General features: G+C 50.1%; 1 protein-coding gene across 2 annotated transcripts in view; it reads left to right on the forward strand.

Annotated features, from left to right (window-relative positions):
* Positions 1–6,641: 6,641 nt before the first annotated feature.
* The window catches only part of CHST11 (carbohydrate sulfotransferase 11), a 284,497-nt gene continuing 277,610 nt past the window's right edge, over positions 6,642–13,528 (forward strand). Inside the window, exon 1 of one of the 2 annotated variants that reach the window (XM_029205565.1) lies at positions 6,642–7,207. In XM_029205565.1, the coding sequence (XP_029061398.1) occupies positions 7,090–7,207 (118 nt within the window). In that variant the 5' untranslated portion in view covers positions 6,642–7,089. The remainder of the gene's footprint in view (positions 7,208–13,528) is intronic. The other variant, XM_029205566.1, reaches the window with a different exon arrangement.

The raw sequence follows: 13,528 nt of genomic DNA on the forward strand, positions 1-13,528 counted from the left end.
GAGAAAGATGAACTCAATCATGCTTTTCTACAACATTCTTGGAGTCCTATTATTAATGTCTTGAGGACTGCACCATGCCTATGGGGATTTATATCCTGAGGTGGCATACTTTAATTGTACAACATGGGATAAAATAATAATAATATAAAACGGTGCTGGAACAACTGGATATCTGTATATAAAAAAAAAGACCCCCATGTTTACCTCATACCGTACACCAAAATTCACTCAAAATGGATCAAAGACCTAAACCTAAGTGCCAAAAGTATGACACTTTCTTCAAGAAGCCACAAGAAAGAAATCTTTGTGGCACTGAGTTAGGCCAAGATTTCTTTAACAGAACGCAGAAAACATGAATCATCAAAGAAACAATTAATAAAATGGACTGCGTCAGTTTTCAAAACTTTTGCTCTTCAAAAGGCAGTTAAGAAAAACAAAAAGGCAAGCAGACTGAGAAAAAAAATATAAAAACATATATCTGAAGAAAGGCTGGTATCCAGAATACATAAAGAATTTAATAGTATTACAACTAATGAAAAAAAAAAGAACTCAATGAAAGAAAAATAACACAAGATTTTTTTTTTTTTTTTGCAGTACGCGGGCCTCTCACTGTTGTGGCCTCTCCCGTTGCGGAGCACAGGCTCCGGACGCGCAGGCTCAGCGGCCATGGCTCACGGGCCCAGCCGCTCCGCGGCATGTGGGATCTTCCCGGACCGGGGCACGAACCCGTGTCCCCTGCGTCGGCAGGCGGACTCTCAACCACTGCGCCACCAGGGAAGCCCCAGCACAAGATTTGATCAGATATTTCAGAAAGGACAATTTCTGAATGACCAAGAAATGCATGAAAAGATGCTCAACATCACTAATCACCAGGGAAATGTAATTAAGACTACAATGAGATATTACTGCACACTCAGTAGAATGGCTAAAATCAAAAAGACCAACAACACTAAGTTCTGACAAGGATGTGGGACTCTCCTGCTTGGCTGGTGGGAATGCAAAAGGGTACAGTCACTTTGAAGAAGACACAGTCTCATAGAGTGTCTTAGGTGGTTGCCCAAGATAAATGAAAACATTTGTTCATACAAAGACTTATATGCAAATATCCATTGCAGCATCATGATTAGAAACATCATTTCCAACATCACAACTGGAAACAGTGCAAATGTCCATCAACCAATGGATAGATAAATTGTAGGAAATTGATTATCATGGAATACTGCTCAGCATTATCTCTTCCAGAGTTTTAAATTTTTCCCCAAGAATGTCTTTATTAAATCCCTCAGGCAAGGTAGCACAAAGCCTGCTTGAAATGGAGGAGCGAAGAAGTAAAGAATACCAGAAGAAGCACAAATGAGTATTTCAATAAATTACCATGCTGTTAATGTCAAAGGGTGCTTAAGAAATGCTCCTGTTGTCACTGAGGAGGGGCACAAGGAGGGACTAGCAGAGGTGAAAAGGGGAAGAAAAAACAGTGAAGGCACCCAACAGTCACTGAGTGCCATGTCATCCTCTTCGGTGTTCTGTCCTTTGAGGCAGCTGCCTTCATTTTATAGGTGGAGAAGGTAGGGCTCAGAGGGGTGAAGTGACCTGCCGCAGGTCACACAGGTCCACCTGGTCTGTCTGAGCCCTCAGCCTAACTGGCAGTCTGGGAGGAGAAGAGAGGGGACCCTGGATCCACCACTGCTGCCTGGCTTCTGGCTTTTAGACCTTGGATCTGCCAGCAACAGCCCCGTGACCCTGGGTATGTCATCTTTCTCTGCCTCAGTTTTCTCCTCTGTAAATGAGGATAAGAATGGCCCCCACCTGGAGGCTTGTGGTGAGGGGAAATGCATGAAGTACTTTAGACACCATGTGAACGATGGCTCCCTCTGTGACCATGCTGGAACAGGGGTGCAGGGAGGGCAGGGGTGTGGGCGAGACCATCTGACTGGGGCTGGAGGGCTTTGGGTCATCTGGATGGGAGTTTGGGTGGTGACCAGGGACCCCCCCAGTTAAGAAATCCTGGAGAGGGATGGGAAGTTTGGGGAGCTGATTTCTGGGCTGCGTGTGGAGATGGGGAGGGTGCTTGAGGCCACCTAGAGGGCAGTTGGAGGGGGCTTGGGGTAGTGCCCAAGGGTCCGAGGGTCTGACAGACCTCTTTCCTCAGTAAGGGAGGGAGAGGAGTCTCTTGGGCCTGAACTGGGTGGAAGGGCAAAGGCAGCATCAGAAAGTGAAACAGAATAATAGCACCTCTTTCTTCCCTCCTTCCTCTCCTCCCTCCCCTATTTTCTTCCCTCCCTCTCTCCTTTCCTCCCTCTTTCTCTATCGCTTCTTCTGTCCTTTCTTTCGTCCCCGCCTTGTTCTGAAAGGCCAGGGAAGAAGAGCCTCGCTCAGAGCCATGTCATGAGTAACCCACTTGTGTCCTTGTGGTTTACCTACCTGAAAAAGAGTTGTACCCTAAGATCTCCACATGCTGTGGGCACATGGTTTCTGATTCAACTCCACAAATATTTACTGTGCTCTGGTTAACTGAGTGTACTTTGTGCTGGAGGTGCCAGAGAGATGCAAACAGGCAAAGCCCATCCTGGGAGGAGCCAGTCTGGGGTCCCTGGCTGACGTTGGCCCAAGACATGCCCCCACTTCCCCAAGGATGCAAAAGAGCTCTCTGTCTACCAGTGCCCCAGGCCCACATCTCTCTCCAACAAAGTGCAGAAACTGGTGCCAGTTCTGCAAGATCTGAACAAGACAGTACATTGAAGGCATCACCTACAGGAACGAGGTGGAGCTCAGCCTGCAGGTATTGGCGGGCTTGGCAAATATCTGGCGGAATTCTGATTTTGCATCTGTTTCTTCCTCTTCTCTGAGTTTTCCAAGATCATCCACACACATAGAACTTTCTCCTCAACACCGTGTTCAGGGGCCACGCCAGGTTTTGAAATAGACCCCAGATTCATTTGTATGTTGTTTCACTTGGAGAGTAAGATTCATGCCTCACAATCAACCAAGGTTTAGCCAGGCCCCACGATGAGCCCGGTGTTGATATGCAGAAACTCTTGGGGTAAAAGGGAATTTAGAAAAATGAAGAAAAATAAGGTCTGAGGAGGGATGAAGGGTTGCAGCCAGGAAGACTATTTCTTTTCTTTTTTTTTTTAAATATAAATGTATTTATTTATTTATTTATTTTTGGCTGTGTTGGGTCTTCGTTGCTGCACGCGAGCTTTCTCTAGATGTGGTGAGCAGGGGCTACTCTTCGTTGTGGTGCGTGGGCTTCTCATTGCGGTGGCTTCTCTTGTTGCGGAGCATGGGCTCTAGGGTGCACGGGCTTCAGTAGCTGTGGCTTGCGGGCTCTAGAGCCTCAGGCTCAGTAGTTGTAGCACACGGGCTTAGTTGCTCTGTGGCATGTGGGATCTTCTGGGACCAGGGCTCGAACCTGTGTGCCCTGCATTGTCAGGCGGATTTTTTTTTAAATTAATTAATTAATTAATTAATTTTTGGCTGTGTTGGGTCTTTGTTTCTGTGCGAGGGCTTTCTCTAGTTGCGGCGAGCGGGGGCCACTCTTCATGGTGATGCACAGGCCTTTCACTGTCACGGCCTCTTGTTGCGGAGCACAGGGTCCAGACTCACAGGCTCAGTAGTTGTGGCTCACGGGCCTAGTTGCTCTGCGGCATGTGGGATCTTCCCAGACCAGGGACTGAACCCGTGTCCCCTGCATTGGCAGGCAGATTCTCAACCACTGCGCCACCAGGGAAGCCCCAGGAAGACTATTTCCCAAATGCTTTGGGCTCTCTGACTTCCTGGCCTGGATGGGATGTGGAGCAGTGGGTGAGAAGTTCTGGTTGATATGTGGCGAGCAGAAGTGACACGTGCTCCTTCTAGGTTGGATCACTGAATTGTTGGGGTCAGACCTGCGAGAGACCCTCTTTCCTCAGGCATTGCAACTGGCCAAGTTCTAGGTGGGGGCTGCTTCGGCCTCATCCTGTACGTGGTATTCCACATGTTCAGCCCCTCTGCTGACCCACGGCAGACATGTGGTGGAGCGAGACCTAAGCCCTGGTTGTTTTAAGCCACTGAAGTTAGGGCTTGTTTGTTATTGCAGTGTAACCGCACCTGCCCTGACTGCTACACTTGGAAAACAAAAAACTTGATTTGAGAGGCAGCCTTCCACTGACCTCTCTTCAAAATTCAGAACATCAAATCTCCTTTCTCCTCTGTCTTATCAGTCAACACTGTCCTTTATCTGGTTGATATTTATCATGTAGCATGCATAAAAGATACAACAAGTTTTGTTAGGATAAAAATGGAAAGAAAGCAATGACTGTACTTGTGGTTGGGAAGTTTATTACTGTGTGATGAGGAGACAAGAAATAGAACTTTTCTCTTACCCCTAGGGGCACAGAACAACAGAATTGCAGACCACTAGCACTGACCATGACCATAGATTTTAGAGGGGATCTAATTTAACTTCCTAGCCCGAGAAGGCATCACCTCTCCATCTCAGATTTATTTTTACCTACCAGGTGTCAGTCGCTCTGCCGAGCACTAGAGAGAAACAGAGATGAATAAAACTCAACTTAGTAGGTACAGTGACCCAGGAGGGGTTCGGACCTAGTGCTATGAACACAGAGGAGGAAAGAGGCCACTTCAGGTGAGAAATCAGGGAAGGCTTCTTGGAAGAGGTGGTAGTTCACCTGTCAGAACCTTATCCCTCACTGTATGTTTGGGCCCATTCCTGACTGTGAGAATGCAGAAATGTATGCTGGGCATGTTTCACCATCCTTCCTCACCAGGTGGGCCAACTCAACTCATCATGACCCACCAGGGATTAGGCTTCTGACCTCTCCCTTGGCCCTGAGACTTCCCAGACTGCCTTATGTGTGTCCAGGCTTTTGTACAGGTACAGTGTGGTCTCTGCCTTGGCAGGCAAGGGACCAGTTGGGTGACCTGGGAGCAAATCCCAGCCTGCTCTATAAAACTAGGAGTTAAAGGAGAGCCTGCTGTTCTAGGCCAAATACTGCAAGTGCCCATCTAGTCATCCTCCCTGCGGGGAATCCCTACCTTGGTCAAGGATGGGCAGGTGGGCGGGTAAGGGCAGCTCCCATCCCTGATCTCCTGTGGGGGGAATCACTAGAGAATGACTTTGTACTGGATCTTGTTCAGCTCGGCTGCCTATAGTAAGCAGCTCATTCACAAGTGAGCACAAATTAATACAGTACAAACCGGCTACATATTGTGCTATAATTGATTGTCTTCTGTAATCAAAGGCAAGGCTGCTGACTTTGTTACTTTCCCTGCTTAGCAACTGCTGGAGGAAGACTTTGCGGGGAAGGGAACCGAGGTTGTCGAGGTGGTTTTGGCTGCATGTATCTGTTTGCAAATTGTGTCTCTGATGTATTGAGAGGAGGATAAGGCCCATTACATTCAGATTCAATAAGTATCAAATGCCTGCTGTGTGAGAGGTATAGGAAGACCCATTATCTTATTTCATCACTAATTGTGTTAATAGTAGTAAAGATTTGATAATATGCGCAAAACTTATTGTAGTCTTTACAGTAACTTTTTTTCCTGGTATATATTATTGTTGGAATTTAAATAACCCTTTAGATCTTCCATTCTAGGTAGTTTGATAAGTGGACTATAGGAACCGATTTTCTCCAGCTAGTGCTAGGTAGGTGAGACAGTGATCTCTGCACTGTTTACCTGCATCCAGCTTGACTGCTAAACAATCTAAACACGTGGAACTGGAATTTTTAAATCACTTCAGTCAATACAAGAAAGCAACGCCATCTTTCCATTTACCTGCCAACGCTAAGGCGGGCTTGTTTTTTTTCCAGCAGTTGGTTGTACTGGGAGGAGTGACTTAGTGGGGGCATCCTCTCCCGTCCACCCTGCTAAGACTCTGCCCTTTGGAGGATTTGGAGGGAGCTCTACCCTTTGCGAAATCAGACTTCGAAAATCCCCAAATCCCCTTTTGCCCTGTTGAGGTGGGGTGAGTGTCAGACTGCATAAATCCCGGGGAAAGCTCAGCTGTCTCCTGACCCCTGAGAATTATGCAGTTTTCCTAACCTTGACCTGAAGTCAGACGTCTTTAATCCCTTTCCAAAACGTCGCTCGTGGTGGGCTGTCGTTGGAAAGAAAAAACAAAACAAACAAAACCCCAAAAAACAAAACAACCCCCCCCCAAACCACCCTATTCTGAGACTCGGGAAAAGGGCACTTGCTCCCTGGGGGCTGGGGACAACTTCCCGGCTACCTTGCCCAGGGATTTTAAATTATCGCGTACCGCCAGACCCCTTCGCGCTTCCAGTGCCCGACCCGCACCCCGCCACCTCCGTCTTCACAGGCCGGCAGGAGGGGGTGGCAGCACCGAGGCGATTTTATTAGTATTTTTTTCCTCCGGGTTTTGTCATAGAAACGCTGACACACAACCTCCACATTGCGGCCGGCCCGGCGGGGACTGAGGGCTTTTGGGACCCTGCGGGAGCGCGGCGCGCACTCCGCGCTCCCCGGGAAACAGCTGGACGCGACCAAATCCCGGGTAGGGGCGGGGGGAGCGCGACGCTCCGCCCCGGCGCTCGGGTCCCTCCCTCCGCCCGGCTCTCCGCAGGCGCCCTCCCCTCGCCGGGGGCTGTGAGTTGCATTTGGTAAAACCCAGCCTCGGAATATGTGGATCTTTGGAGCGCAATGAAGTAGCCTTTGGAGAGGAGGGAGGGGGCCCGTCCGACAGCCACAGCGGCCAGAAGAGCGGCAGCGGCGGCGGCACCACCACCGCTCGCCCCCCAGCCGCCCGGCCCGCCAGGAGGCAGCGGCGGCTGCTGGCGGGGGCGGAGGCGGCGGCGGAGAGGCGAGGAGGAGCAGCGGGAGGAGCAAGAGCGCGCAGCCGGCGGGTCCACGCATCTCAGCACTTCCAGAGCAACTCCGGCGCCTTCCACACCCCTGCCCGGGGCTGGGGGCTCCGAGAGCGGCCGTGAAGCCAACCCTATCCTCCCTGCGAACCCTGCCCAGCCCTGCCCTGCGCCTCCCGGGCTCCGCTCCGCGCGGCGGGTTTCCCGCTCCTGCGCCCCGGGCGCGCCTCCCGGACGCCCGGGTCCCCGCAACCAGGACAAAGCCATGAAGCCGGGGCTGCTGGAAGTGATGAGGATGAACAGAATTTGCCGGATGGTGCTGGCCACTTGCTTGGGATCCTTTATCCTGGTTATCTTCTATTTCCAAAGTATGTTGCACCCAGGTAGGGGGCGCGTTAGCGTGGTTTTGTTGGCTATTTTCTGCTCTCTCGCGCTTTTGCTCCCTCGCTCGCTCCGCCTGGTTTCTGCCTCTTCCAACCTTACCTCTTCTCTATGGGCCACCTCGGGGTTCCTTGCTGACCGAGTCGGCCCGGATACCCGAGTCGGATGGGGAGGAGGAGGAAGGATGTGCTCTCTCTTCTTCGTCCTCCCGGCTCCAGGCTGGAGGATGAGACCCGAGGGGCGGTAGTTTTGTTTTGTTTTGTTTTCTTCTTTGTGTCTCTTGTCCGTCTGTCTGCGAGGTAGCAGGGCAAGGTAGAGGTTTTGGGAAGCTGCTGAGGGTGGAGGGTCGGTTTGAAGAGAACGAAACTCCCTCCTGGCTTCTGCCGAGGTCCGAGGATGAAAGAGGCGCCGGGAGCCAGCCGCCCGGCGCCCCAGCGCGCTGCCTCTTCCTGGTTGGGGGGACCGGGGGCGAAGGGTGCGCGCCCCGGCGAGGTTGCCAGTCCCCGCCGCGAGCTGGGGAGCCCGGGGCTAGGCTCCCACGTGTCCGGGGCTCGGCACCGCGCTGAGCAGGTGTAGGGAGAGGTTGGGTGCCCGGCACTGCCCCTCCACCGGGCTGCGGATGGGGTCCGGCGCCAGCTGTTTGCCCCGGGGCTCGGCTCCGGCTCCGCCTTGACCTTGCGGCTTGTGCCCCGGGGCCTGCTCCCGCCCCGCAACCCCGCTCCGCAACCCCGCTCCCGACCCTGTGCTGCGGGACTCAGAGCTCCTGGGTCGCGCGCGCCACCGCAGTTTGGGAGGAAACTTTGGTCGGGTCCTGGGCTGACCGTCAGGTTGCATCCCCCCCTCCTGCGTTCCGAGCATCCGGAGCCCCGCCGGGCCGTGTGGGAATGAGCCCCCTCCCCGCAGTCCCCGGTGGCTTAGACAAGTTCCACACCTGAAATCTGGATTCGGGGAGGGACAAGGCTTGCCCCTTCCGAGGGGCGCGAAGGAAAGTTTGAGACCTGGGGAGGGAGGGACGACCTCGACCGTGGCGGCTCCGGGTTCGCAGCTCCGCTCTGGAGCCCAACAGGTAAAACCTTACAAAGAAGCTTCCGAGGTAACGGGAGTCTCCCCGTGGAGCCATGGTCCTCCACCCCTAGCCCCCAGCAGGCTCCCAGTGGGCCACATCGGCTCCCAGATCCATTTTTCACGCCTCCGAGTTGCCTTTCTCAGTATAGTCACAGCAGTAACTTGGTTTTATAATTGCAAGGAGGGAGGTGCAAACATATTTCCTTCCAGGGCTGTAGGGTTGGTGTTTTCTTTTTGCCTCCTGCATTCTTCTTTCAGTGTGTATCTAACCCAGACGCAGCCCCGAATTCCTCTAGCCTGCATTTGGATGACAGCATAAAGCTGTTCTTTCCGTCAAACAGGCAGGGCTGCCCGGTGCGGGATTCCTTGACAGCTCAGGGCAGAATGGCCCCTCTGCCCCTCTGGGCCTGGAGCAGTTGTTAAGGCGGCCACTTTGCCAAGAATATGGTCGTATGGCCTGGCACTACCACATGTAACCTCAGGACACCAAGCCAGCCTTGTAAAGGGTGGCTTTTGTTTGCAGCTGGGTATTTTTAGTTTCATGTCAGCAAACTACAGCGGTGTTTGTCTCCTCACCCAAACCGGTGGTTGTGAAACTTCTAAGGGAATTTAAAAATGGACCTGGGTTGCCTGCCGGCCGCCAGGCGATGGTTGCGATGGGCAGGATCAGACAGACAGCGCCACCCCGGGCCAGACTCCCCCGGGGCGGGGCAGGGGGGTGGGGCTGGGGACTGGGTGGTGTACAAATACACTGGGGCTCCAGCAGTTTAAACAAAGGGCCTAATGATTTGGTCTAGACACTACAGATGTGTTTAGGCCACTTAAAGTTTTGCCTGGACCGAACATGCCAGGTAATTCTCTGCAGAAATGCCTGGAACAGGGATGAATATTAGTCTCTGGCAGGAATGTACTTTAACTTCTCTGTACCTGTTAGTTGTCTGGTGAGATACTAACTAGAAAGACTACTACTATCCATGGTTTTCATGCATCCTGGGCTTTTCTTATCCTCTGTGAGAATTAGGAAATAACTGTCTAGCCGGAGATACCAGGAAGAAATTTCCAACTTGTAATTTGCACTTTGTGAAAATTTCCAGCTCCAGTTGGAACATTAAGTTGACTTGAAAGCAGTGGTTTTAGCTCCTTTCAGTCTGGCCTTTTGGAACCAGGGACAGAACCTTTTCCAAGGCTATGCTGATAAGGATCCTCTGTCTTTGATCCTCTGCTCTCAACCTTGGCTTCCCTTCCTGGTTCCACTTCCTCCCCCCAAAATAGCATTTGTTGATTATTTGTGTCTATATGAACATGTTCTTCTGATACTTTCCCCCAGTCCATAGCAAAGACTACTTTCAATACATTCTATTGAATGTAGAACTGCAGGTAATTCAATTGAAAGGTCTTCCTTATTCTTTTTTTCTTTTTTGGCCACGTGACAGGCCTTGTGGGATCTTAGTTCCCCAACCAGGGAATCGAACCTGCGCCCCCTGCAGTGGAAGCGTGGAATCGTAACCGCGGGACCGCCAGGGAAGTCCCGAAAGGTCTTCCTTATTTTGAATTACATATGGTTCCATGAAAACTCCATGTCAATGTCAATGGGACATAAAAATATGCTTTGAAATTCATATTAAACATTTACCCTCCCCCCCATTTTATTAAACTACACTGTTGATGACAGCTGATGCTATATCTTTTTCCTACCGCTTTGAATTTCCTTAAAAGTTAGCTAATCTTTGCTTCTCCGAAGGATTTAGGTAATGATAGCTGATCCTTTAGCCTGGCTCTGCAGTTTCCGTTTCTCCAGATCACCCAGGGAGAGGCAGAAGGGACCACAGCATGGCACAGATTGTGTTGCTAAAAATTTGGAGCCCTCTGGCAGGAGGGCTATTTCTATTTCTATCTGAAATAGAAAAGTAGTATTCAAAAAAGAAATGGATTCCTGGCTTCGTTGATGGCTAGAGAATACCTGGAATGTGTGAGGAGGGAGAGAAAGCATAAAAGGAGACAGCTGGCAGGGGTTGCTGGCTGTCTCTCCCTCTGATTCTAATCTAGGGTTCATTGTCTTTTGTACTTTTCTTTTCTTTTTTTTTCTCATTTTGTTTAACTTGCGGTACGCCGGCCTCTCACCGCTGCGGCCTCTCCCACCCCGGAGCACAGGCTCTGGACGCACAGGCTCAGCGGCCATGGCTCACGGGCCCAGCCGCTCTGCGGCATGTGGGATCTTCCCGGACAGGGGCACGAATCTGTGTCCCCTGCATCGGCAGGTGGACCCCCAACCGCTGTGCCACCAGGGAAGCCCCTGTACTTTTCTAATATATAAACTTGAGAAATTGATCTTTAATTTGGTTGGAGGGTTCAGCAGAAGCGGGCCTTGACGGTAAAGGCAGTTTTCTTTAGAGCTTTGACACACTGAGTTAATACTCTTAGGGCAGGGACTGGGTTTTAGGCCCCATTCTAACCCCAGTGTTTGGCACAGTGCCTGGTACGTAGTAGTTTCTCAATAAAATATTTGCTGGATGAATGCATGAAGTGGCTAGACTCTAGGAGACCTGCTTCTCCAGTTTCTGGGAAGGTTACATTAAACCTTGCCAAGAATACCTAGTCAGTAAGTCTGTCTCTCTAGGAGGGGTGTGGAACACAGGGGACAAGGTCTGGACACTTCTCTGCCCTCCTGGCCTCTGAGATCCCCCGAGTCATGGATCAGGTTTAAGCTCATCATGCACCAGACAGGAGCATTCCCCATGGCCTAGATTTGCTGCCCTGAAGTGTGAGACAGTGAGACACTGCTTGGGTGTCCTGGGTACTGGGGAGGCTTGGCCTTATTTAGCCACTGACCTACAGAAACCCATCTGCAGGGGACACCTTCTGTGGGCGTGAACCGTTCCTGATGTTGGTGAGAATGGAGCTCCATGCCTGTGGTTTCTGCACAGGTTTGAGTCCATCAGCGATCATGTCCTGTGAAAGTGCCTCCTGAGCATTGACGTGGCTCGCATACCTGCCGAGACCATACCTGCCCCAGATGGCTGGCCTCTGATGGAGCTGTGTCCGGCCAGGCAGAGCTGAGAGGCCGCCAGGCTGCATTTGTGAAGACAGATCCTCTGAACCTTCCTTCTGTGTTGCTCCGTAGGGTTGTGGTTTTGTTCGAAAGCTCCTGTTCATAGGAGAGAAACCTGCGGAGAAAGCCTTTTTTTCTCTCTTGCTCTTCCTCTCTCTCTTTTTTTTTTTTTTCTTTTGCGATATGTTTACTTTCACTGTCGCCTGGGATTTCTTTGCCTTGCTTGAATGTATTGAAAGATTATACCCTTTATTTAAAGAGTTCTTGGGTTACCCCTTTGTAGTTCACTTGATTAGATTGGATGTGAAATGCTCTTGTGTTATAATTTTAATTTAATTATAAACGTAATATGTGCTCATTTGAGAAAATTTAGGAAGTACAGAAGAAAAACAATCATTCATTAATCTACGACCCAGAGGCAATGGGTACTTTTTTTCTGTATATTATAGTATATATATATTAAAAAAAATTTGAGATCACATCCTGGATTTTGTACCTTGTTTGATAGATAATATGTATTTTAGACAAATACATCATTATGGTCATTATGGTGACTAATTATTAAGTTTAAAGACAGAAAATTTAACCACAAACTTTTAAATTTATAGAGTTGCATATACCTCTCACCTTCCATCCCCACCCCTTTGCAGGATGTCAGTCTGGTATCATGCCTTTTTTTTTCCCCCCCCCTGCATGTATTTCATTTTAAAGAATCTTTTTGCTGATACATGAAATGAATTTGGAGTTATACCAGTTCATAGGGACTGTTCTTTTATATCTGACATCTTTATCCTTTGAAAAGATGTCAAGAAGGTCTCAAATATGACGCTGTTTTAAATCCTGGAAACAGCATTAAATGACTGAAAGATAAGATGTTTCTAGCATGGGGTCTCCCCTTGGTGGTTTAAATGTTTGCATCTCAATGGGGAGTTTCATAGTTGCACAAAGATAAGACAGATACACTTAGGCAGTTTCCTTCCACAGTAATAGCCGCTGTCCAGGAGTCCTCATTTCGTTGCCTCTGAAATAAAAGTGGTGATTGGGCACCAGAAGGAGAGCGGTTGGGGTATTTCTGATGGGTGAGGGGTGGGAGAATCCGCCCTCCAGCAGAGGCTGCTGTTTGTATTTATCTGGGTGAAGAGTCATTTTGCTTAAGACGAGCTCTGTGAGCAACAGCCATTTAAAAACAGGAAATCAAAGGCTTACAAGCACGGGTACCACCCTTTCCCTTCTTAAATCCACCAAAAGGACAAAGCTCTTCTTAATCTGGGGACGGTGAGTGGAAAGACTTTCATGAAAGTCACGGCCGCTTGTAAGGTCAGAGTCTGAGACAAAACAGAAGTTGTTTTACATACTCATTTTCACTTTTTAGTTTTTCTTCTCTTGACTTTTGAGACCCCATCTTTATCACAGGTGAAGAGGGAGGCAGTTCTGCGCCTGAGATCATTGAATAATCTGATCTGTCCATTAAAAATCCCTGGAATTTGTAATTTGATGCGTCTCACACCCGATGTGATTGACCAGAAAGTGAGAGGAGAGTCGCCCTTTCTTTCTTTCTTTGTCTCCTCTACTCTGTGTGGGGTATTGCTCTAGGCACTGGGGATACAATGAAACATTATTTTTGCCCTCATGAAACTTACATTCTAGTGGGATAGGCAGGCTTTAAGGAAATGCAGAAGTCACATAGGTGCCACGTCAGATGGTGTGAAGAGAGAAAAAGCAGGGGAGGTGAATGAGGGATGTGAGAGGCCAGGCTTGCAATGTAATACAGAGGTCGTTGCGGGATGTCGCTGACAAGACGACTGGACCACAGAGACGGGGAGGAAGTGAAGGAGCTGGCCACGTGTCCGCCCAGTCCCAGGCAGAATGTTCCAGGCAGAGAGCAGCACAGTTCTGTTCCCTGCGGCAGAACCGTGCCTGACAGGCAGCTCTGAGTGTCTGGAGCAGAGGGAGGAAGGAGCTAAGACTAGGAGGTGGAGGGAGACTGTGTGTGTGGGCCTTGGCCTTGGCGGTGACTGGGGACAGCATGGGAAGCCCTGGGAGAGTTTGGGCCGAGGATTCTTGGGGGAGGGGGCACAACAGGGGTGGACGAGCCGAGGCCTCTTGCGTGCGCTTCTGTGTTTATCTTCAGCAGCCCTTGGGTGCACTTGGGTGAAGTGGTTACCATGTAAACCCCACTTCCCCTCTACTCCTGCCCCCCAAACTAGAC

Source organism: Monodon monoceros, unplaced genomic scaffold, assembly GCF_005190385.1.
Source record: "Monodon monoceros isolate NGI ecotype Baffin Bay Population unplaced genomic scaffold, NGI_Narwhal_1 Super_Scaffold_6, whole genome shotgun sequence".
NCBI lineage: Eukaryota > Metazoa > Chordata > Mammalia > Artiodactyla > Monodontidae > Monodon > Monodon monoceros.